At 54.2% G+C, this 23160-nt stretch overlaps 9 protein-coding genes across 9 annotated transcripts; 5 read left to right on the top strand and 4 right to left on the bottom strand.

Moving 5' to 3' along the window:
* Positions 1–119: 119 nt before the first annotated feature.
* On the top strand, positions 120–2709 carry BO94DRAFT_505899 (MIF4G domain-containing protein; the record flags this gene model as incomplete). The annotated part of the gene is made up of 2 exons (XM_025609558.1): positions 120–1461; positions 1511–2709. The coding sequence occupies 2 exons, from the start codon at positions 120–122 to the stop codon at positions 2707–2709; spliced, it is 2541 nt and encodes an 846-aa protein (XP_025473323.1).
* Positions 2450–4423, bottom strand: BO94DRAFT_14468 (uncharacterized protein). The gene is made up of 2 exons (XM_025605749.1): positions 4353–4423; positions 2450–4300 (listed from the first exon to the last, which is right to left on the bottom strand). Exons 1-2 carry the CDS (start codon positions 4365–4367, stop codon positions 2897–2899), a joined length of 1419 nt encoding a protein of 472 aa, XP_025473322.1. The 5' UTR covers positions 4368–4423; the 3' UTR covers positions 2450–2896.
* Positions 4424–4814: 391 nt separating this feature from the next.
* BO94DRAFT_580395 (uncharacterized protein) lies at positions 4815–5181 on the bottom strand (the record flags this gene model as incomplete). The annotated part of the gene is made up of 3 exons (XM_025615325.1): positions 4815–4860; positions 4917–5004; positions 5082–5181. The coding sequence occupies 3 exons, from the start codon at positions 5179–5181 to the stop codon at positions 4815–4817; spliced, it is 234 nt and encodes a 77-aa protein (XP_025473321.1).
* Positions 5182–5726: 545 nt separating this feature from the next.
* BO94DRAFT_529926 (putative haloacid dehalogenase-like hydrolase) lies at positions 5727–6846 on the bottom strand. The gene has a single exon (XM_025610557.1). It carries the CDS (start codon positions 6731–6733, stop codon positions 5798–5800), a length of 936 nt encoding a protein of 311 aa, XP_025473320.1. The 5' UTR covers positions 6734–6846; the 3' UTR covers positions 5727–5797.
* An 872-nt stretch (positions 6847–7718) lies between these two features.
* BO94DRAFT_14563 (uncharacterized protein) lies at positions 7719–9785 on the top strand. Its single transcript, XM_025605761.1, has one exon. The coding sequence runs from the start codon at positions 7908–7910 to the stop codon at positions 9471–9473; it is 1566 nt and encodes a 521-aa protein (XP_025473319.1). The 5' UTR covers positions 7719–7907; the 3' UTR covers positions 9474–9785.
* Positions 9786–10405: 620 nt separating this feature from the next.
* Positions 10406–12263, top strand: BO94DRAFT_14484 (uncharacterized protein). Its single transcript, XM_025605752.1, has one exon. It carries the CDS (start codon positions 10526–10528, stop codon positions 12086–12088), a length of 1563 nt encoding a protein of 520 aa, XP_025473318.1. The 5' UTR covers positions 10406–10525; the 3' UTR covers positions 12089–12263.
* Positions 12264–12746: 483 nt separating this feature from the next.
* Positions 12747–14344, top strand: BO94DRAFT_529924 (putative monooxygenase). Its single transcript, XM_025610556.1, has 3 exons — positions 12747–12821; positions 12886–13086; positions 13151–14344. The coding sequence occupies exons 1-3, from the start codon at positions 12776–12778 to the stop codon at positions 14233–14235; spliced, it is 1332 nt and encodes a 443-aa protein (XP_025473317.1). The 5' UTR covers positions 12747–12775; the 3' UTR covers positions 14236–14344.
* A 1315-nt stretch (positions 14345–15659) lies between these two features.
* BO94DRAFT_561983 (putative C6 transcription factor) lies at positions 15660–18567 on the top strand. Its single transcript, XM_025614260.1, has 5 exons — positions 15660–16258; positions 16320–16709; positions 16757–17091; positions 17140–17490; positions 17540–18567. The coding sequence occupies exons 1-5, from the start codon at positions 15884–15886 to the stop codon at positions 18123–18125; spliced, it is 2037 nt and encodes a 678-aa protein (XP_025473316.1). The 5' UTR covers positions 15660–15883; the 3' UTR covers positions 18126–18567.
* A 67-nt stretch (positions 18568–18634) lies between these two features.
* On the bottom strand, positions 18635–22962 carry BO94DRAFT_481446 (uncharacterized protein). Its single transcript, XM_025608861.1, has 2 exons — positions 20067–22962; positions 18635–20005 (listed from the first exon to the last, which is right to left on the bottom strand). The coding sequence occupies exons 1-2, from the start codon at positions 22865–22867 to the stop codon at positions 18856–18858; spliced, it is 3951 nt and encodes a 1316-aa protein (XP_025473315.1). The 5' UTR covers positions 22868–22962; the 3' UTR covers positions 18635–18855.
* Between the last annotated feature and the right edge of the window lie 198 nt (positions 22963–23160).

The following is a 23160-nucleotide window of genomic DNA, read 5'->3' as shown; positions in this document are numbered from 1 at the left end:
CGCAACTGCGCCCTCACCGCCTACGGTGTCCGCCTCCGCGGGACTTTTTTGAGGCGGCATAAAAAAAAAGTTGCGCCATTGCATCTATCGCAAAGCCAGATACAAGTCGATCGCCCATCATGCGGCGTACTATGCATAATACGACCTCCTTGCCGAGGAACCTGCGCGCGGAACTCGGGATCCGGGATACCTACGGCGAGAAGAAGAATAAGCGGAACGGACCTGCGTCGAGGAAAGAGCGCCGGCGGGAGGAGCGGTCGGGGAAGAAGCAACGGGCACCAGTTTCGAAGAAGCGAAGCTATCACCGTGAGGAGGTGGAGGATGATGACGATGAGGAGGGTGACTTTGATGGATTCGAGGATGACTTGGATTTAGCTGAGTCTGACGACGAGGCGCAAGCGCCGCCGCCTAAGGCCAAGTCGGAAAAGCAGCCCAAGCCTATCCTGAAGAAGAAGTCGAAGGTGGCTGAAAGCTCCGAGTCTGAGGATGAGGAGGACGAGGACGACGCCGGAACAACGCGACGCCCGATCTCGAAGACGGTTCAAGGCAAACTCGAGGAGGACGATGCGGAGATTGCCGCGCTGGAGAAAAAGCTGGGTCTTAAGAAGGGCAAGAAGCTTCCCAAGTCTTTCGACGAAGATGGTCTAGGTGACCTGTTGGGCGATTTGGACGACGAGTCTGCTGATGAGAACCGGAAGCGCAAAAGGGAAGCTGACGAATGGTTACGGAGCAAGAGGAGAAAGGCTCAGGGCTTGGAGCCTGAGGAAGAGTCAGAGGATGACAGCGATATGGGCGAGGACGGGCTCGAGGATTTTGATGAGGACGAGTCTATGGGTGACTTTGATGAGGATGAGGAGGGCGATGAAGATGAGGATGAGGACGAGCAGCCCGCTCCCAAGAAGAAGGAGAATCCCTACGTCGCCCCTGTTCAAGAAACCGAAAGCCGTCCCCAGAAGTACATTCCTCCTTCGCTTCGAGCTGCGTCCAACTCTGAATCTGAATCTCTCGTCCGGCTGAGACGACAGGCTCAGGGTCACCTGAACAAGCTGTCTGAAGCCAACATGATCTCCATCCTTGCAGAATTTGAGAAGCTCTACCGAGATCATCCTCGTCAGAACGTCACGTCGACACTGATTTCCCTACTCTTCGGGTTGATTTGTGAGAGGTCAGCCCTTTCAGACACTTTCATCATTCTCCATGCAGGTTTCATTGCTGCTGTGTATAAGATAGTGGGTATGGATTTCGGCGCGGAGATTGTGCAGAAGATCGTCGAGACCTTCGACGCTCGCGGCGATGAACGGGGCAAATTTGAAGGGAAGGAGACCATCAACCTGATTTCTCTCCTGGCGCAATTATACAACTTCCACGTTATCGGAAGCACCCTGATCTTTGACTACATCCGACTCTTCCTTCAAGAAATGACCGAGGACAACACGGAACTACTCCTCAAGGTCATCAGAAGTACGTCCTAACCCTCGAAGACCTCCCTAACCCATACTGACCACACCAGACTCTGGACCCCAACTCCGACAGGATGACCCTTCATCCCTTAAGGACATCGTCCTCCTTATCCAACCTGCTGTTGCCAAAGCCGGCGAAGGCTCTCTCTCCGTCCGCACCAAGTTCATGATCGACACCATAACCGACCTGAAGAACAACCGCCTCAAATCCAACGTGAACGCCTCCATCTCTTCTGAACACATTACCAAGATGCGTAAGATCCTCGGATCCCTCAACAACTCGCGGGTTATCCGGGCCTCGGAACCCATCAGCATCTCCCGCGATGACATCCACAACTCCTCCAAGAAGGGCAAATGGTGGCTCGTCGGCGCCAGCTGGCGCGAAGACCCTCTCGAATCCGCCCGCAAAGAGCTCACCAACCTCCCAACCAACAGCACCCAACCCGACGCCTCAGACAGCGAAGACGAGCCCGACCTCGCCAGCATCGCCAAAGCACACCGCATGAACACCGACGTGCGCCGCTCCATCTTCGTCGCCATCATGTCCGCAACCGACTACCAAGACGCGCACGTCCGCCTCCTCAAACTCCGTCTCAAACGCGCCCAGGAATTCGAAATCCCCCGTGTCCTCACCCACTGCGCTATGGAAGAAGCCGCCCATAACCCCTACTACACACTGATCGCGAAACGCCTCTGCGGTGAAATGGGCCGCCGCATTAAAGTCTCCTTCATGTACACCCTGTGGAACATCTTCAAACGCATGGGCGAAAACGGAGACATGGACGACGATGACGACGACAACGCCTTCGATGACGAGGATGACCAAAACAAACTCGAAATGAAATCCATCGTCAACCTCGCCAAGATGTACGGTTCTCTTATTGCAGACGGGACGTTGAATCTGGGTGTCTTGAAAATCCTCAACTTCGCTTACCTGCAACCGAAGAGTAAGACCTTTGTTGAGCTGCTTCTGATCAGCGTGATTCAACAATCCCAGAAGAAGCGGGGAGGCAAGAAGAAGAAATCTGCGGATGCGGAGGATGAGCAGGACGAGCAGGCGCTGATGGAGATTTTCCTGCGCGCGAGGGAGACGCCCCAGATTGTGAAGGGGCTGATCTATTTCTTGAGGAAGGTGGTGGCGAAGACGGATATTGTGCCTTCTGCGAAGGAGATGAAGGTCGTCAAGTGGGGGTGTAGGGTCGCGACGGATGCTTTGAAGGTGGTTGTTAAGGAGGGGGGAGCGGACTGATTGCATACGTACTGTCTGCTGTGAAGGCCGGGTCAGGCGTTTGGGTTGCATTGGAAGTGGGTTAAAAGCTTGTATATAGGTTCTTTCTCTTGACGATGGCTGAATGTTGAGCATGGTACATTAGGATTGCATTCGTCGTGTATTTGGGTATCATAGTAATGTATTGTACATGAGTGCTACGGCGAGTCTACGAGATTAGTTCCCATTCCATCCCAACGTGCCATTTACCTGCGGTTTGGAGGTACGAGCGGTCTAATGGGGATAAATCATCGAGTCTCAGGTCTGTTCCTGAGACCTGAGCATTTTGATGCTCGCCCAGGTCGACTTCCCAAGCCAGACCCCGACAAACACCGATAGTATCCCCGAGTTTGAGTTCGGGGATGCGAATCGTTGCATGGCGAGTCTGATGGGTAGGCTGTCGGGGTGGTCCGAGAAGAAGCACATTCTTCAACTGAGATTCATCATAAGTGACTGGCCCACTACTTACCCCCAGTGTATCCACAGGGTGGCCCTGCACAAACGCGAGAGAGCCACAACTCCTTAAAGCCGTCTGATGAGCACTATTTATCCGTACAGTGACTGAGTATTTCCGTGTATCCGGTGAGGATGAATCTGTTCTCTGGTAATAGCTCGGACTCGTCTGTTGTTGCTCTCGTTTTGCGCCCATTTCTAGGATCCAGCTGCGCACTTCCGCGGCCATGCCACCAGGCACATAGTTGGGCGCTGCGGAACGGCGGCCACCACGATGCCGGAGCGCACGAGACGAAGGCGAGAATGGAGTGGGGATACCGGTGAGATCGTCCTCCTCGTGAGTGGGGGACGGAGAACGGGGCAAAACGAATGCTGGTGTGCGTCGCTGCGAGAGTGGGATTGGGGTTGTTGCAGTTGAATTGGGCGGTCTAATACCGGACTGAGTCTGGCTACTTGGTGGTAGCTGCGATGCAGATAGGACAAATCGACGGGGCTGGAGAGGAGAGGGCATGATGCTTGCAGGGGTGGTGGGTTGTTGGATCTCTGGGGCGGATCGGACCGGTTTCCGGAATCGTTGTTCTGGGAGTGCTTTATTTGGCGTATGGTAGGAAGCCGAAGGAGTTAGATTGTCTGCTAGCGGTGGTGGGGGAGGATCCGGGGAGGACGTGGCGATTGCGTCGGCTCGTGGTTTGCTGCGTAGAATTGAAGAGGTGTCATCATTGCTATTAGTCCAAGAGACTAGACGTCTCTTTGTACGATTCCTTGTGGATCCAAATATTTCCTCGAATACGGCATCGAGTTCCCCTGGTTCGCCTGGCGAGCTGCTTTGGGGTTCCTCGTCGAGAATTCCCTCCTTTGAATGCAGGGGTGGTGTAGCGTCCTCGTCAGGCTCGGCCTCGGAATCTTCGATGATCTCCCTCTGGCGCGGGGTCGGTACATGTTCTCTTAAGCGTTTGGAAGTACGCGCTGTTGGGACGGGTGTGGCATATTCAAAGTCATCATGGTCAATGGATTCGACATCTTGGGATGGTCTTGATGAAGCGGGGGTTTGAGAGAGGAAAAATCGAGGGGTTGATGCAAACTGCGGGCCTGCGTTGCGACGCGAGGCACGGAAGGGCGTCTGGACAAGTTTTAGCTATGGCGTTTTGACAAATGGGGGTAAAGACGCGTACTGCTACCGGGGGCATTTAGGACAGGCTAGTGGGGAGAAAATGCGCGACAGCATGTCGGGACGCGTTGGGAGATTGAGAAGTTGATGCATCCAGTGTGATATCATCTGACATGTCATTTAGTTTCCGCTTTCGGCAAGCGGTCTACTTGATCCAGTGACAGACCCTAGTCCCAATACGGATCTAATCAGCTATCTGGTCGGCCTCGTATGATTGGCTCGTCCATATCCCTCTGCTTCATTCATCATCCCGGCGTGACCAAGGCTCCAACCTACTGTACAGATACACAGTTCTGTTGAACGTATACAATTCAGAGGAGGCACATGCTGTAAGAATAGTCACAGACTTTCGAATTTGTTCCCATCGAGCTTGTGGGCCAATCCAGACGAAGAATACAGTTATAATAGACTCGTTACCCCATTAATCATAGCAACCTAAACTCCATCTCCCAGTGGTATATATTTATCACACTTTCTCCTCAGTATTCGCATCCGGGGACATCGATTTCCGCCTATATAGAATGTCAGGTTTTATCTCACTGAGTCATGTGCAAAGGACGAGAAATACCTATTGAACTCCTCGATCATGGCTGCCATATTCCCCGCGCCACTGGATCGTCTGTCTGGATGGTCGTTTGCTGCACCTCCAAAGCTCCCTAATAGCGAGTTTATGGCTTGATTGCATCAATCAGCAAGTGCTCATAAGTGTTTTTGCAGATGTGGCGAATCGTACCCATCTGATTCTGGTGGCGTTCCTCTTCCGCAAGTTGCTGTTGCAGAGAGCTGCGGCGTCTGTCATGCTTGAGGTGGCCGTACTTCTGAACGAGATCCATGTTGTGAGTTGATGTAGTTCACGTAGAAATAATGTGGGATTCAGTAAATGGGGGATTTGATAGACATCTGCAACACACGGGCGGCCCTATGGGTTTTATGAGTGAGGTGGTCCTACTTCGACGTCATTGCATCATGGGTCCCTTGCACCATCATATGATTGCACAACCAAATATTGATCCCACACGAGGGAGAAATAGGGACCTATAGTCTACAATAGATCTCCAGCAGATCGCCATGCCATGCGTCATAGGTCGTATTGCGATCCAGGCCTCGACTTACCATTTTTCGGATCTACGGATATGCTTGGTAAACATCACCCGGCTGTCAAGTGAATTACAGACGCATTACTGACAGGGATTTTTGCAGGTTATGACTAGAGGCTTGTCCATTGTGAAGAATGCTGTTGATCATCTAGCTGCCATGTTTAGTACTTGGCAGGGGAGCTTATCTCATAACATCATATGTGAATGTTTATATATTCGTCATGGCCTTTTTATAGTATACTACTGCGCTACAGAGTAGTAGTATACATAAGTACACACAGTACAGCCACATATACATACACCAAAGCAATCAAAGAGCTAAGTAGTGGTACAACTCACAGTTCACAAAATACTACCTGTACCCCTCCAATACAGGTATCAAATCTACCAGCGACCGAATTGCCTCCCCACCTCGTGTCTCCAAAGCACCGCCACCCCGAGGAAGGTAAAGTCCCTTCCAGCCAGCATCAACCGCGGCGCGGTAATCCTTATCATAATCATCACCCACATGCACCCGCACCCAATCACCCTCCTGATCATTCCCCACCAGCCTCCTCGCCTGCCGCTCAGCCACATCGAAGATCACCGGACTGGGTTTCTCCTCCCCGGCCTCATAACTGGTGATCACCAGATCAACATCATTCACAGTGGCATCTTCCCCGTTATCACCATCCAAAACAGCATTAGTAGTGGTAACATTCCTCTGCTCAAAACCCGGCAAACTCAAACTCTCTATCCCCTCATCAGCCCTCACCCCTCCCACCTTCAACCCAAGTGACCTAAGCACAGCAGGCACCCGGTCATCCGAATTCGAGACCACACCTACAACCACCCTTTCAAACACCCCCAGCCCCCTCACTCCCCTTCTAACATCCTTCAACCGCTCAAAAAATACCCCCGCGTCTTCATAAAGCGCGTACCCTTCCCGACTCGCAAACCGATCCAGTAAACTCTGAAACAGTCCATCCGGTATATGCACTTCGCCTGTACTGGTTGAAGACTTCGCTAAGACCCGCTTGAAACACCCCCGCATTACCTCCTCCCACCACTGTCGGGGTCCGCCGTATTGACCGCGGAGGACATCCGCGCGGCCGTAGTTGGGGCGGAGGCGGGACTGCTCCTTGTAGACGGATTTGAAGGCGGACTGGATGCGGGCAGGGGTGACGGTGCTGCGGGGCAGGTTGAAGGCGTGGGCGACGGAGGCGTATTGGTCCGGAATGGGGTGGCGCGGGTAGAAGATTGTGTCAAAGGCGTCGATGGTGAGGAGGAGGGTGCGGGGGCGTGACATGTTTCTTGGGTTATTTGGCTAGGGAGGATGTATTTTGAGGTGAGTTATGTGTTGTTTTGCACTATGCTTTCATCTGGTAGGCTTATTGGAAGAGGGATAAGATGTGCACGGGCTCAGAAGGTAATGTTAGATTAAGAGGTGATGATACAGAATTTCTAGGTGGTTGAATGATATCAACATATAGTCATGTGACTACCCTGTCTGCTGGAGACTAGATCCTGGACAGTTTAACAGAAAACGGCTCTACAATGCCTCCTCTCAAGACCTAGGTTTGGGACTTCATTTCATTTCACACCTAGAGCTACGCATACGAAGCCCCAAGACAAGCGTACTCTGACGCCATCAGTGAACATGGACGTTTGTCCCACGGTCCCACACGTTCGGAAATGGGCATTCCGATGGCACCGCTGGCCGATGGTTAGCTCGGGGTTGGTTGCTTCTTCAAGAGGGTATGTCCGACTCTAAGGCCCGACGTCCGATGTCCGAGCACTGGAAGAGTTTGGCGGCAGATAAGATTAGATCGTAAATATAATGTACGACTACTTACAATGATGCCGACAATATTTGGTAGTAGGACAAGAACACCCAGGCCACTATCGCAGAGAGATTCTGGCTCAGACTTGGCTAATCGCGCCAATACCTTTGTTTCTGTTGGCGGCCAATCAATTGCCTTGCCACTGCATGTCATCGGCTCCTGGCTTCTAGGCAGCCATATTCGGTAAGGTTGATACGCTAGTTTAGTGCCGCAAGTCTTTTCACCAGCAATTTGCCATCCCGACGATGTGACACGCTCCATGTATGATCTCAAACTAAGCGGTAGATAGATATGCTCTCCTCACATGCCCGTGCCTTAGCCCCGAGTCCGATGTAGAACCCACGATTGGCTCTCCACCACCCCTCGCAGTGTGACCTTGAGCTAGAACTCCGACCGCCGATACCAATCTGAAGTGTCCCAACTCCAAATCGTCGTAATGTGGTAGAGAGTCCACCGCTAGTCCCAGCCCTGTGCTGACGCGTCCCTTAGTGCGTGTGTCTAATATCAACCAACGCCGAGCGCTTCTCCTATCTGGCCCAGCGCCGGTGCCTAACTGAGCTGGCTATAAATCAAGAAAGTTCCCACCGATAAGACTCGGCTTCATCCCTGTTTCTGAAACCATCACCAACACCAGACACTATGGGTGTCAGACAGCTTCTGCTATCGACCCTCTTGTGGGCCGCTAGCACCACCGCAGTGACAGAGTCGACGCCATATGCAAACCACCTCTTCAACACGATCCACTCCTCCATGCGACAATGGGGATCCTCCCTGCAACACAACGGCATGTCCTTCTTCTTGGCGACCGTCCCCGCCGGTACCCAGTTCTACCACGGCACGTCTATCGCCGAGGCTGTGAACGGAACGGAATGGCTCGCCTTCGAGCCGGAGCATGCCATGGTCTTCGCAAGACCCCATCATCCTCCCCCATCAACCGAAGATGGCAAGAAAGACCTGCGGAAACGCGAGTTTGAAGCCGAAGAAGAGGAACAGGAAGAGCAAGCAGGTTGGCTACACACCTATAACGCGGCCAAAGACCTGCGGCTGCTGTACGTCGATGGCATGGCAGCTGGCAAGACATCCAATGGAACCCTTGACTTGGAGGATAGAGTCTTGTTCCGGGATTCTCTACCGGACGGGATGATGATGGGGGAGCGTGAAAGAGCCAACATGTTTTGCCGCATGGCGCGCGAGGAATGGGATGATCGCTTGGATGGTTTGCTCCGCATGGAGGCAGGGTTTGAAGTGATTCTATGCGACTTTGCACGAGATCTCAACGAGGTCCGTGTTACCCAGGCGAAGCCGAGTGCTCCGTTTCGGGGTCCGGGAGGAGGAAAGAAAAAGGGCGGCAACGCTGGAGACGGAGGACTGTGGTTTAAGGCGATTGCTGCGCGGTATGACGGAATTGGAGGCAACCGGGTTACCTTGAATTATGACAGTTTCGTGTCCGCGTATACCTATGGACTGGACCTGTTCCACTCACCCAACGAGACATTCACGTTGCCGCGGTTGAAGCAGTTTTCTGTCCAGGAGTTGGACCCGATCAAGGACGGACTGAACGACCTCGTCCTGCAGCATGAAGCTAAGGAGGCCTCGTTCAACTGGCAGACCATCACGGACATGGTGGTAGAGAGATACGCGCGTGAGATCCGCTATCTCGCGTCCGGGAAAGTGTCGACAGTGGAGCAGCTCCATGCGGAGATTGACCTGGCCCTGGGGCCGTTTATCGATTACGGAGATCGTGATGGACAACAGGAGGCAGAGCGCTGCTCCATGCAGTTCATCCCTGGAGGCAAGTTAACGGATGGTATCGCTGCGACCGCAGTGCACTCGGTTACTCGTAGCATTTGCTCGACGTTGGTGGAGGCTGGGCAAGAGACAGACTACAAGACGGCAATCGGGTTCTTCCGGGACCTGATGGAGTACCTGTCCTGGTCGACTTGGAAGCAATGCAGCGGATGCGGCGACCACGAGATCTGCGTGGTTCCGATCTGGCCGACGGGCACCGTAGAAGACTATAACAATCCGCAATGTCGCGATGCGTCGCACCCCAGCAGCGACGGCCAGGCCTATTGGGGTGGTCGCGGTCCCGGAGGTCCCGGAGGTCCCCGTCCACCATCTTCTTCCTTGTCTTCCAGCTGGATTCAGAGGCTAGTCTCGTTCCTGCAGACGTTCCTTGGAGCAGCTCTGGGGATGCATTTCTAAGTGGATGAGCATATTCCAATTGACTTGTTTTTCGGGCACAGTATACTCCGCTCAGGGGTGCATGGATCCTTAGCAAATGAAAGCGAAAAGAAAGGAAAAAGAAAGGAAAGAGAAAAAAAAGCAATTGTGTCGAGCAGCCCTGTTTAGAGGCTCGGGGGGAGGGATTTAAGGTGACCGAGGCACTATCGCCCGTGCTGGTCGCGCTGCTTGCCAGCGCCACTTCGATAGTCGCTGCCGACCTGCATTAAGCACCGCGCCGATCAGCTGGGCCTAGACAAAGAAACACCACCCTCTCCCGACAGCCCACTTCTGTCATCTTGAACATCCTGTTTTTTGGTGCTTCTGTTATCTCAAATTGTCATTAGATGCTGTATCCTCTGTGGTCGGAACCAGGCCGCGGTGTCCACCCCGGGCAGCCACGTCGGAGCAGAATCGCCAGCTGAAAGCGAGCAGACCAGGTTAGCCATGTCAAGCATGCCGGGATAGTGATAACAAAAGCTTACCAACCCAACGCAGTGAGGCTTCATTCGGCCGCCTTCCACCAAAATTCCAAGTTGCCTTTCCCTAAAAGTTGTTTGCTAGGCACATAGTTTGCCGATGGTGCTTTCCTATACTCCAGCCCAATGTGTCATGAGCCCAAGTCCGGCAGTCAAGCGAACGTGATGGATCAATCACCGATCAGATTTGGCAAGCAGTGGATCCCCCGAGCTCCCCGATCGCGCAGAATTGCCATCGGTCTGCCGATCCTCCAGATCATGTCAGGTACAACCGGGTTCGCAGCCGATCAGCCACCAGAAAATAGACCTGGATAATGCCTGCTTGGCAGAAGATGCGTGAGGCTGGATGCTATCTCTATGTGTCGACAGAGTGAGAAAAAGGAGAACCAACCGAGGTCGAGCTGAGGATGCAGGGTATAAATACGACCAACTATTTCCTCCTCTCTGGTCATCGCAAGTCAAGCAAGTCCTTCATTCACTTCCGCCTTTGCTTCTCTTCCCTCGCTTAACGACCACCGTTCCTTTGTCGTTCTGTCCTTCCTTCACTCTCTCAACATGAAGGCGTCTTTCGTAACGGCCCTCGCCCTGGCCGCTTGCACACTGGCGAGCCCCGTCGGCCAGCCTCACGCTCGCGGCAACGAATGCACCTGCGGTGGTTCTGGTCCTAGTTCTGGCACTGAGCCTACGCAACCTGCACCGGAGTCTTCTGCTTCCCCGTCTGGTCCTTCCGGGGTGTCTACCTACCCCGGAACATCCTCCCAAGCTCCGACTCTGCCTGGCTACCAGCCTGCTCCTACGGTTACTGTCACTACGACCGTGCCTTATAAGCCTGTTCCTGAGTCCAGCAGCTCTTCCCAGGCACCTGCTCCTACCGCTCCAGCCTCTGAGTCACCTGCTCCGGAGACCTCTGAGCCTTGCACCACTCCTGCTACCTCTGAGCCCGCTGGTCAGTCTTCTGGCCAGCCTACTGGTCCTGCCGGCCCTACCGGCCCTGCCAGCCAGCCGTCTGCTTCTTCCTCTTCTGCTCCTGTTAGTGGGCCTACTGGGGAGCCTTCTGGCTCTTCCGGATACCCCTCTGGCTCCACCGGCCCTGCCAGCCAACCGGCTCCTTCTTCTTCCTCTGCCCCTGCCAGCCAACCCTCTGGTCCTACCGGTCCTACCGGCCCTGCCGGATCGCCTTCTTCCTCTAGCCCCGCTGGCCAGCCTACTCAGCCCTCCGGCCCCTCAAGCCCAGCTGGACCATCAGGAACGGGAAGCTCTGGCAACCCCGGCGGCTCTAAGCCCTCCTCCACCTCGTCTACGCCCAGCTCCTCGACTCCGGCTTCGACTCCTTCCTCGACCCCCTCTTGCGAGAATGGACACTGCCACGGCACCGGTCACCTCATTCAGGACCTGGGCCCTCAGGCCGATCACCTTTTGACCGTGATCGGTAACGGCACCGAGCAGCTGCTCATCGAGCTCAGCGACCCCGTTGCCGACCTTCTCTCCAGCCTGGGTCTCACTGGCCTCGCTGAGCCCGTCGGCCATATCATCAAGGACGCATCTACCATTGGCGAGCTGATCACGGATCTAGGAGCCCCCGTTGACCACCTCCTGATCGCCGTCGGCAAGGATACCGGATATCTGTTGATCGAACTGGACCACGACGTCAAGGATCTCCTGAACAGCATTGGTCTCAACTCTCTGGCTGACCCTGTGGGTGATCTCCTCGGCGCCATTGGCAGCAGCCTGAAGCGTCGTGAGGATGCCTCCAACCCGAACGGTCTCCTCGAGAAGCTGGGTCCTGTTGTTGACTGCATCTTGCGAGTTACTGGTGAGGACACCAAGGACCTCCTCATCAAGCTGAGCGACCCCGTGGCCGAGCTGTTCAAGAGCCTGGGTCTCACTGGTGTCGGCCGCAGCGTTGGTGAAGTGATCAAGTCGGCCGCGTCGGTGGGTGACTTGATTGCCGACCTGGGCCCGGTGGCTGACTGCCTGCTGACTGTCATTGGAGATGACGGCAGTGCGCTGCTGATCAAGTTGGCTCCCGATGTTGCGGACCTGGTGAGCAGCCTGGGACTCCCCGGAGTCGGACAGGCCGTGGGTGAGGTGCTCTACGTGGTCGGCGAGAACATCTGAGACGACAGCTCCAACTGCTACGATGATTGATTTGCAGCGCATTTGCGAGTGACCCTACGACTTCCGACCCCTGGCGCTGAAAATCACGGATGTGCTGGGAGTGGACTCTTTTTGGATTGTATACCAACTATATACTACTTGACATATCTATCGTAATTGTTAATTAATGATACCTAATTCGTTCTCCACCTCTTCCATGACTACATCCGCTTTCCTTCCACCCACCCGTCCGTCCCCCCTTCTTCCGACACCTGTCCCCCCATAGCGTACGTAATCGGACAATAACAATACCCGCCTTCCAGTCCAGTCCCCGGCTGTGAACTGAATCGCCCCACGGGGTCGATGTGCCGATGTGGAGAAGCGCACGCCAGTTTCAGCAATACGAACGCCTCGCCCTGGTGCGCGCGGGTGTAGGTCATGCTGCCAGGCTTCCTAGTTTCCCGGGGAAGCCTCGCCTCACGCGTGGTCCTCGGCCAGTGAGACGACGATGAAATCATGGCGATTGTGGGACGTGGGGAGGCCATTCCCCTCCGACGGGTAAGACTTAACCCGCCGTACTATGCCCGATTGCCGGTCGCGGTCAGTATTTAATCCTCCTTGCGACCGACCCAAATGTCTCTTTTCTCCTCCTCGCCGGTCTCTTTCAAGTATTTTTTCACAGACACATCTCCTCTCCTCTTAGACATCATGGCACAAACTCCACAAGACCTCAAAATTGCCATTCTGGGCGCAGGTATATGCTGCCTCCTATCCATCCAATCGCTGCGGGCCACGGGTATACTAACGCTCCACTACAGGCATGGGTGGCTTGACCTGCGCCTTGGCTCTGGCCAAGGAAGGATTCAAGCACATTGACGTCTATGAAAACGCACATGATCTGGGCTTCGTCGGAGCTGGTATCCAGCTGGCCCCTAACATGGCCCGGGTGCTGGACCAGCTGGGCGTGTGGAAGCAGATTGAGGCAGAGGCCGTCAACATTACCGAGACTAGCGTGAGAGGTATGATCTTTTCATAATTCCATTTGAAACACCCGAACCCCTAGCTAATGAACAATTTGAACAGTGGGTGCTTCGGATACGGAACTCGCCCACGTTCCGCTGGAATATATCCACGATACTTACGGGTATCCCCACATGGTTGGCCACCGGTCCTCGCTCGCCGGCGGGCTGTACCAAGGATGCCTCCAGCACCCGGACCAGATCCGCTTCCACTTTGCCACGACCGCCGATAAGGTTGTTTTCGGCACCAAGCCCTCCTTCACTGCTATTCCCCGCGACACCACTCAGCAGCCCTACCGTGTTGAGGCTGACATCCTCCTCGGTTGTGATGGCATCAAGTCCCAGACCCGCGTGGCCATGCTCGAGCTGCTCGGGATTGAGGCCCACGTGAAGGACACTCACCAGGCCGCCTACCGGATCATGATCCACAAGGACCAGATCAAGGACGACCCGGAGCTCCTGGCTCTCATGAACAGCAACACTGTCACTCGTTGGATCGGTGAGAAACGTCACATCATCGCCTACCCCGTCTCCAACAACACCATCTACAACCTTTCCACCACCCAGCCTGACATCAACTTCGCTGCTGCCACTAATGCCACCTACACTACCCGCGGTGACAAGTCCGTCATGCTGGGTGTTTTCGCCGATTTCTGCCCCATGGTTCAGCGCATGCTGAGCTACGTCCCGGAGGGTGAAGTCTGCGAGTGGAAGCTCCGTGTCCACGAACCTATCCCTACCTGGGTGCACGAGTCCGTCGCCCTTGTCGGCGATGCCTGCCATCCCACTCTCCCCCATCTGGCCCAGGGTGCCGCCCAGGCCATTGAAGACGGTGGCGTCATCGGTGCCGTCCTCTCTAAGCTTCCGGATACCTCACCCGCCTCTATCAATAAGGCGCTGAAGGTGTACGAGAAGGTCCGCAAGGACCGCGCCTACGCGCTCGTGGAGCTGGCTGCTGCGTCGGGTCGCGCCCTGCACCTGGGTGACGGTGCTGCCAAGGAGGAGCGTGATCGCCAGTTCGCTGCTCTGCGTCAAGGCAAGGGTCCTGTGCCCGACAAGTGGGCGGATGCGGACGTCCAGCGGGAGATCTATGGGGTGGATACGACCCAGATTGCCCGGGAGCGGTTTGATGAGCTGTTTGCCGCGTAAGCTTTGGCCTTGACCTCCTGCTTTGCATGCACGAGTGCGATGTATTTTGTATATAGAGCTGATGGATAGAAGGTCGGGTCGTACTGCGAAGCTGGCTTGAGGGGATGAGCGAGGGTTTGTTTTTATGGATATCTAGCATTGCTGCATTGCATACAATGATGAGTTATGATTCTTCTCATGTTCAGGTCTCCAACACTGCAGTACTGCATGATCGGTATTCTCTTCGTAGAGGGGGATAGATGGTGAGGAGTGTCTGGTTGTTGCTTACTACTATGAAGTCATTACCCCGGATTTCCCACCGCAGGTTTGACCACCCGGTGGCCCCTCCACAGGCCCGGAAACAAGACCCCTCGAGTTCATCTGCTAGCGTCAGAAATAGCAGGTACCGTACGACCAGATCTGAATTATATATCCTGTTTCTCTATTGTGGAGCTGGGCTGTACAAGGTTCGCTCCACCCCCGCGAGAACCGTACACCTTATAATCCCAGTGGAGGTTAAATTCACCCATGTCCGGAGATCCGTTTGCCGTGCTAGGATTTCATCATGATTAGGTTCCTCAGTGAATGTAAGTTCTCTCTCTAGTACGAGTGGATGTGTGCTGTCGATGGAGAAGAAGTGTTACGGCTTCTGGATGGTGGTTGATGGCGGACAGTTGTGTGTGCAGAGCATGTGGAGGAGGAAGAGGGAAAAGGAGGGGGGGTTTATGCTTGACCAACACAGTGTTTGCCTCAGGTTCCTCGCTACCCCTCCCGCAATGGAGGCCGCCTACGAGATGAACGAACTAAGATACCCAGGAAGGCTGAGTTGATTTTATTTTCATTCTACAGACTCCATTTTCTTTCTCTTATATTTTCTCATGCGCCACCAGCGCGCATTGAGGGTATCTTTAGGACGGATACATGCTTGTAACTATCTATGTCTATTAAAAAAGCGGCAAGTTGTGTCCGGATGGAATCGATCGGAGAGCGATGTATGACAGGTGATTAGCACGGCTAGGGAATAGACATATAGTACACGGCGCATAAGTTTGTTCTGGGGATACTGCTAGAACCTAGACGATCAGCACAAGCCTGCCCCTGGCAGGGATGCCATGTGGCAAGCTTTCTGGGCTGGACTTAGCGCGGTGGCGTGGAATGCAATCAGAATGTGACCCCGGTCGACCCATGAAACCTCACCTGTCGGAGTGCCGTGCTCAGCCAATCCCGACATTCTCAATATTCTGCAGTGACGCAGTCGTTATTATTAGACTTCCTTCACGCAAGCAATAAAGTTCCCAGCCAGTTCGAACTAGAATCTTGTCTTATCAGATGATTCTAGCTGATTCTGGCCGGGTGGTGGCAAGGCAGAGAAGCTACCACTATGTACCGAGGTGCAGTACCGAGGCCCCCAATGGTCGCTCCCAGCGTTCCAGACGCTAGTAGTAGTTGGAGTAAGAGGATCCCCGGAAGCTGCTGAAACGACCGAAAAATTGCAAAATCCGGCCATGATTGGGGAAGGCGACCAGGCTTGGCGCGCTTAATCATCCGGCGGGTGGCTGTTGCCGATTCGGGCAGGCGAGCAACGAACAAGGACAACCTTCTGGACCTTCTCGCTTTTTCGTTTCTACTTTCCTTCATTCGCTTTCTGTGACGGCCGGCAAAGTTGGACATGCAGGGTTCTCCCGATTCCAGCAGTACGCCTGACGACCTTTCACCCAAAACCGGTCTCGAGCTCGTTCCTCCCGGCAACTTGAAGATTGCCATCCCTCGGCTGCCCGCTTCATCCGTCAAGGCAAACCAGCGCACGGCACGCGCCTGTGTCGCCTGTCGCGCTAGGAAGACCAAGTGCGACGGTCGCAAGCCCGTGTGCCGGCAATGTCGCCGTCTTGAGCTGGTCTGTAACTATGCCGGCTCCAAGCGAGAACGCCAGCAGTTGGAGCTCGAGTCTGTCCGAACCAAAGTTGCCTCCTACGAATCGCTCCTGCGCGACATCCTCGCCGAAAGTAGTCGGCAAGGCACCTCTGCCATCGAGGACCTTATCGATGTCCGTGACCCCCCTTCTAGTCCCCGCGTACGTCATCGCCATGCTAACCCTCCCCGGTCAGAAACACTTCCAAGCATCTCCGGATGTCTTTGCGTCGCTTCTAGCGGCCAGATCCTTATCGGATCCTCAAATACTACCGCGGCAACAACCGGGGATTTCTTTACACCGCATGCACCTAACATTGGCCGCTAAAACTCGCAGTAACGCCGCCACTAACTCTCTCGTCGATACACCTCTGGTCCAGGTCAGCAACATCCAGCTCTGGACAGACCTTGTCAACAATACCACCGCCAGCCACCTTCTCTCTCTCTACTTCGCCTGGGAAAACCCGACATGGCACCTTGTCGATCAGGAGATGTTCGTGCGCGACTTGGAGGCCGGAAGAAAGAAATTTTGCTCCTCGCTTCTGGTCCACACGCTTTTGTTCTTCGGCTGTGTAAACGCCACTGCAGTCTGATTGCCTGAGTACTGAACGTCGGCCACTAACCATCTCGATAGAGCTCTTCTTACCATCTGGGGCGCATCACAGATCGACGAGAGGAGAAGGTTTTGGGTAAGAAGTTGTATTCTGCCTTGCAGCATCTTTGGCAGTCTGAAAAGGATGATGCCGGCCTTCCGACGGCGCAGTCCAGTATCATGATCGGGCTTCTTTGCTGTACCTTTGGCATCGACCGATTGGGGACCAGGTACATCATGCATGGTGCCCAACTCAGCCGTGACCTAGGGCTTCATCGCGAGTCGACCCCCTACTTCTCTACTGATGTTGATGCCGATGTCGATGTGATGTCCCGGTGCCACAAATTCGTTGCATGTGGCGTCTTCGATGTGCAGGCGTGAGTACCTTCCCCGGTTGTCTATCGGCACGGACTGATGAGGCGCAGACTCGCCGCGCAAGTTTATCGGAAAACACCGGTATGGGATCAGCCGCCAATCGCTACCTTCTCGCGGGAAGAAGCTGCGGCTTTAGATGAAAGAGACGACTGGAAACCATATCCTTATCTGACCCCTGTCTTTCGGCCCTTCTTCCACACTGCATCGCACTTTCGCAATGATCTGGTTGTGATAGTCAACGAGATTGCTAGTTTCGCATTGAAATTCCCGGATGCAACTCTCAATCAAGATGACTGGGAATACGGCCGTCGGACGTATCAGAGGTTACGAGAATGGCGGGCAGGTTTACCGTCTGTCGTCTTACCGGATGAGAACACTTCGCCGCACATTCTGACACTTCAGTAAGTCTTCCCTCCATGACCTTAAGTGCCATGCTGACGCCGGCCGCAGCATGTATTATCAAGCGACGGTCGTGTCACTATGCGAAATATATAACCTGAATGCCGACCCAACGACCAACCAGCAAACCGATCCCGACTTTGACACACAAACCATCAAGTTGCGGGCCCTGGATATAATTGGATCCCTCATTCTTCTTTTTCAAACCGCGCATGGGCTCAAGTCGGTCCCGATCGTGATGCTACATTACTTCTGCGTGGGCGGCGTCCACGCCATCTCGCAATTACGTCCTCTAGATATTAAGTGGAGTCTTGTTCTGGAGAGCTGCGTGGTCGGCTTATGGCACCTGAGCCTGGGATGGGGCCGACTATGTACTGCATTTCTCCGGACTATTGAACTCGTCATGAAAGCGATCAAACCGGACCCGACTCTCGTGCCGCCGAAGGTGACAGCCGTCTTGCAACTTTTGAGCACGAACCTCTGGACCGCGACGGACGTCTCTTCCCTTGCGGCCGATTATGTAGTGCACCATGTTCCTGCTCTTGCGGGACAAACAAGGTCACAAACAGGGTCGCAGTTCCAGGCTCAAGGATTGGAAAACTTGATCCGCACTATGGATAATTTCTCTATCAGCTAGAGTGCGATTTTGGGCATGGCAGTCTGCCGTGTTATCCATTTTGACGAATGTTCTCAGTACATGAACATTTTGCATCTTACAACAAGCTCGTCCAGCCACCGCGTCCTGGATACAGTTGCCCCGAGGACTTTGCTTAGCCCCTTCCATATATACGTGGGCTTGTTTGTCTTGACTTTCACCCGAATCTACGGCCACTCAGACAGGGGAGCAAATGAAGGCTTTGTCGCCATCCCTGTCTAAGACTCACGTGGTCGATCTCGCGCCAATGTAATGCGACCCCCAACTGTCAGTGGCAGCGTGGATTATATTCCATGCTGTTTATTAGGTACGATTGCGGATTTGATGGGCTAGTTGAGTTGTTTTTGTGATGGACGGGTATGTGATACATGTATATACCTTGGAAAGTAAACGCAACTAGAGTCCCCAGTATTACCGATAGAAGAAATATTTTTGATTTCAAGTTATCACATTGATCATATGACCATGTTTAGTGCAAGCCGAATTTTGTCCTCAAACAGAAATATACATCATTGACGGATAGATGATTAGACCAGATTAGTCTACGCCGAGACATCAAACCCTAACGCCCAGCCTTATCCCCTATAGGCTTCCCAAAACAAACCCATAGGACGCCTCCAGATTCACATACCCCGTGACCCAAGCAAACCAGTCATAAAGTAATAAACGCCAAATGGAACCCTCTACTGAGGACCGAGATAAACCAGCCAACTTACTCCCATTGCCCCTTGCCACCCAACTCCCCCAACCGATTCTTAGCATGTTTATCTAACAACGCAGAAATCCTTCCTCCATTGCTTCCTCTCTCCTTCATCCGCAACTGTCTCTCCCGTTCCTGTTCCCGCGCCGCAGTATAGTAATTCACCGCGCCCTTTTTCCCTCCTGCACCTGCACTTCCACTTCCTCCCCCGGTACTCACTGACGAGGTGGTGCTCGACTGTCTGGACTTAGCCCTAGATGATATCGTCGAGCTAGTTGCAGATGAGGTAGAGCCGGTAGTGGTCTTCCGGAGTAAAGGTGGACGGGTGAAGCCGGTTCCGTCCGCGGAGCCGGAGCCCGAGTGGAACGCTAGACGGTTTCCGGTGCTGTTGGAGGCGGAGGTGGCGGAGTTGGAAGAGGCTTGGCGGAGGAGGGCGAGACGGTCGACGACGGGGCCGCGGGTGCGGCGGGGGTGGAGGCGTTGGGATGGAGGGAGGATTTGTTCTTGTTGGTCGGGGTCTTGTTCGAATTCTGGGGTTCGGCTGTCTTCGTCTTCGTCTTCGTCGTGGTCGGGGGCGTCCTCCATGGAGGCGTCCTCGTGGAAGGAATCGTAGTCGTGGGTTTCGGTGAGGAAGGAGAGTGTCTCGCGGATTTCGGCGAGCGTGGCGGGTTTCTTGGACATGGCGCTGGCGGGTTTGCGCCGGAGGTGAGGGGGTGGGCGGTTGTAGGTTTCCTCGGAGGTGGGCTCCAGAGGGCGTTTTCTTGTGTTGATGGCGGTGGTGGTTGTGTTGGGGCGAGGTTGAGGTGCGGCAGTGTCTTGGGAGGGTTGGTCGTCGGTTTGTGTCGAGTCTTGCTGCTGCTGCTCATCGTCGAGGAACTCAAAACCAATGTCATCATCGTCATCGTCACGGTCTTCGACGGCGCGGAAGAAGGCGGCCTTCTTGGGGTTTTCGGCGATTTCTCCGATCTTCTCGTCGGCCAGGAGGGCTTTGCGCATGCGGGCGAACTCGCGTTGTTTCTCGCGACGGCGGGCGAGGAGTTCATCGTCCGAGTCATCGAGGTCGAATTCGTCGTCTGCGTTGCGTCGGCGACGGAGGGCACCGGTTGTGATGTCTTTCAGCAGTTTGGCGACTTGTTTTTCATCCGCGTTGCGTTGGTGGAGGCTGGGTGGTTGTGTTGTTAGTATGAGATGGTTGCATATGGTTAGAAGAATGGGGAGCTTACGCGTTCAGAGCAGCCAGCTGCTTCTCATCAACTGTTTCACCGCTATTGTCGTTGATCATTTGTCTGTCGTAGGCGTTTTCCGCATCTTCGTCCTCGTCGCTGGCGCCTCCCAACCCGGCGTATTCGTCGTCTGACTCCTCGGCGGCTTCTTCGACGATATCCTTGGCCTTGCTCTTGTTGCGGTCAAAGGGCACAGCAGGCTTCTTCGATACCTTCTTCATAATATTGAAGACGCTGGCGTCGATCTCAAAGTCCCCTCTCCCCTCTCCTTCGCCTTCCTCTTGCTCTTCGATCATGGAGAGGTCGGCAATTCGTCCGCGCTTGAGCTGCTTCATCCTCCGAGAGGGGGCGGGGGAGCTATCGTGGTCGTCTCGGTTGACAACAACCGTCTCAATGGTAGACTGAGGGGTGCCGAGGAACCGCTTGGAAGGATCAAAGGGCGAGAACACGAAGCCGGCATCTTGGGTGGGATCTGGGACTTGTGAAGGCTGGGTAGAGCGCGGAGCAGGGGACTCGGAAATTCGTGCATCAGATTGGGCATATCCTGCTAGCAAATCGGCAGACTCTGTCCTTGACTCCTGGCTGTCTTTGATGATCATCTGCGAGTCGGATTCTTGACGGTCGAGGCCCGGTTCAGGGAGAGAATGAGGGATTGTAGAGCTGCCTCCTTCGTTATCTTGATGGCTGCCAGCTATTGTGCCTGCGAAGGCCTGCGTCAAGCTCATCAGGTTGCTTGAGCTCTGGGTGGGGAGATGCGGCCGTTCAACAGAACGTGTTGTGGGAGTCACAACGGATTTCGCAGGGGTTTTTGGCTCTGTCTCATCGTCATCGTCGTCGTCATCGTCAATAACTGTCCTGGTAGGTCGCTTTCGTCGTTGCGTTGGCACATCCTCATCGACCGACATAACTTCCGTCTGATCGTCTTCTGACTCATCGCTCTCACCAGCTTCAGAGTCGATAAGCCCCTGTTCTGCGGCAGGCTTGGATTCTGCATTCTCTTCCTCGTCCTCATTCTCGTTTTCTTCATCGGCCTCTTCTTCTGAGCCAGAATAGTCCCAATCATTATCATCGTCTTCGTCGTTGCCTTTGAATGCTTTTCTTTCCATCTTTGCGATATCCTCAGCCTCTTTCCGTGCCTTCTCCACCAGATTTTCCAGTTCGTCCTCCATAGCAGCGCGCTCTTCGGCGGTTTCGATATGAACACCCTTGGCCCTGAGTTCCTGGATCCTATCCTGTCTTTCCTTTGCAGCTTGCTGCCTCGCCTTGAATAGTACAGTAGCTGACAACTGAGCGGGGTTCATGGTGGATTTCCTTGTGGGGGATGTAAGGTGCGCAAGGGCTTTCAGCTTGATCAAGGAAGCTGATTCCTGAACCTTCCTGGCTGGGACGTTTTCAAACGCTGCAATGCGTCTGGCCTTGGCAGGAGATGTGACGATCTCCAGCTCACTATCCGAGTCGTCCTTCTGTTGCCGGGCGACCTCTTCCCGCGTGAGACGAACGCGAACGGGCGGAACAGTTAATTCTCTCCTGGTCTTCTTGGATGATACCTTTTCAGGCTGCGTGGTGGCCTCATCAATTTCCATCCTCACAACGACAGGTTGCTCAGGCTGCGGGCGCGGGTTCGCAAGGATCTCCTCCAAGGTAGGGAACTCCTCAATCTCCGCAATCTCAGTTTCCTTGCTGATGTCTTGACCAGATGCCTTACCAGCTGGACCCAGAACAGGTGACGTACGCGGTGTCTCTTTGTCCTTTTGCGCCTCGACATCAGATGAGTTCAAAGAGCCGGCCGTAGTGGATGAGTTTTCTCCTGACGGACCAGGCACAGTCTGCTCCACTGATTGTTTGGATTTGAACCGAGCGAAAAAGCTTTCTTTCGTGATCTTCTTCTTCGTCTGTGCCTGATGCGCTAGCTGCATATTCCGGCTCATCCGCTGCGTCTCACGATTCATCTCCTCAAGGGCCTTCTTGCTGGCTTTTCTAGCTGGACGCGCTTGTTGCGTCAATTTTCGTCCAGAGCCATTCTCACCCTCACTCTCACTACCAGAATGAATTTGTGAGCTGAACTGTTCATGTTGCTTCGCTCTTGCTGCTCTTTTCTCAGCCTCGGCTTTCTCCTTCTCCTCACGCTCCTTGCGTTTCTGGGCAACAAGCGCCAGGAACCGAGAATTAGCCTTCGGCTGTGCGATATCATCTCCCGATCCTGCCTGGCTTTCAGCATCATCCCGCTCTCTCATCGGAGACGACACGAACAAGGGAGAGTCAGACCTCGCCGGAGAAGGCGACCGATCCGACTCATTTTGTTCAATTCTCGGATTCATACTCGCGACAGCTTTTCTGCCTCTCCTCCCCGGACCAGCCGCAGGAAGATCATCATTAGAATCGTCAGCATCATCCATCACCGCGTCACGGTCCGCGTCTTGCTTCTCCGTTCGAAGTGTCTTTGAGACCCGTTCGAAAGCCGTCTGCCCGGGAGTCGACGCGCTAGAATTCTGATTCTGAGCCTGAGCCTGCAGGCGAGCAGCCATGCGGCCTTTGGGCATGACAATGTCGTCCTCGTCATCATCCCCGTCTGACTCGAGTGTGGTTGTAGGGCGAGTAGAAATAGTGCTGTTTTTCAGCGCGTTGCTGAGTGTGGTAGTGGATCGGTCTGGTTTGGATGTCGTGACTTCATTGTCGACATCTGAGTCACTGTCGAAGGCCGCTAGCATGGCCTTGATTTTTCGTCCAGGCGTGAGCATCTCTGGTGAATTGGCGCGAGACGCGGTGCGCGTCGTTCGCGGCGTAGAGGGGGTGGATGACATTATTGTTGTGGGTCGGATATCAAAATAAGATCGTTATTATTTGAGAGTATGGGACATTGCTAAAAGTTCATGAGAGGCTTGAGGTCAATCGCAAGATACCCACGGTGGTGGGAGTGCAGGTCCACTGTGGAAGTCCAGGAATGGCGGAGAATCTACGGGGTTGTCGGACGCGCCGCGCGCGCGTTGCTATCACACGTGATCTGGCGATAAGCCTCGCTATCGACGAAGACTTGTTTGGGAAGTGTGGAGATAGTACGGAGTAGTCCGAGCGGAAAGGGTACAGTTTATAGAAC

Source organism: Aspergillus sclerotioniger (assembly GCF_003184525.1).
Source record: "Aspergillus sclerotioniger CBS 115572 chromosome Unknown BO94scaffold_1, whole genome shotgun sequence".
NCBI lineage: Eukaryota > Fungi > Ascomycota > Eurotiomycetes > Eurotiales > Aspergillaceae > Aspergillus > Aspergillus sclerotioniger.
The sequence above is the reverse complement of the archived record's forward strand: the minus strand, read 5'-3'. Positions and strand labels throughout refer to the sequence as shown.

What these genes read in the sequence shown, in the direction of transcription:
- BO94DRAFT_529926 (XM_025610557.1), bottom strand. Translation starts at nt 6,733, where the DNA reads ATGTCACGCCCCCGCACCCTCCTCCTCACCATCGACGCCTTTGACACA.
- BO94DRAFT_14563 (XM_025605761.1), top strand. Translation starts at nt 7,908, where the DNA reads ATGGGTGTCAGACAGCTTCTGCTATCGACCCTCTTGTGGGCCGCTAGC.
- BO94DRAFT_14484 (XM_025605752.1), top strand. Translation starts at nt 10,526, where the DNA reads ATGAAGGCGTCTTTCGTAACGGCCCTCGCCCTGGCCGCTTGCACACTG.
- BO94DRAFT_529924 (XM_025610556.1), top strand. Translation starts at nt 12,776, where the DNA reads ATGGCACAAACTCCACAAGACCTCAAAATTGCCATTCTGGGCGCAG. An exon ending in AATTGCCATTCTGGGCGCAG is followed by an intron (nt 12,822 to 12,885) that starts GTATATGCTGCC and finishes GCTCCACTACAG; the next exon opens with GCATGGGTGGCTTGACCTGC. An exon ending in TACCGAGACTAGCGTGAGAG is followed by an intron (nt 13,087 to 13,150) that starts GTATGATCTTTT and finishes CAATTTGAACAG; the next exon opens with TGGGTGCTTCGGATACGGAA.
- BO94DRAFT_561983 (XM_025614260.1), top strand. Translation starts at nt 15,884, where the DNA reads ATGCAGGGTTCTCCCGATTCCAGCAGTACGCCTGACGACCTTTCACCC. An exon ending in CCATCGAGGACCTTATCGAT is followed by an intron (nt 16,259 to 16,319) that starts GTCCGTGACCCC and finishes CTCCCCGGTCAG; the next exon opens with AAACACTTCCAAGCATCTCC. An exon ending in GCTGTGTAAACGCCACTGCA is followed by an intron (nt 16,710 to 16,756) that starts GTCTGATTGCCT and finishes CCATCTCGATAG; the next exon opens with AGCTCTTCTTACCATCTGGG.
- BO94DRAFT_481446 (XM_025608861.1), bottom strand. Translation starts at nt 22,867, where the DNA reads ATGTCATCCACCCCCTCTACGCCGCGAACGACGCGCACCGCGTCTCGC. An exon ending in CAGCTGGCTGCTCTGAACGC is followed by an intron (nt 20,006 to 20,066) that starts GTAAGCTCCCCA and finishes ACAACCACCCAG; the next exon opens with CCTCCACCAACGCAACGCGG.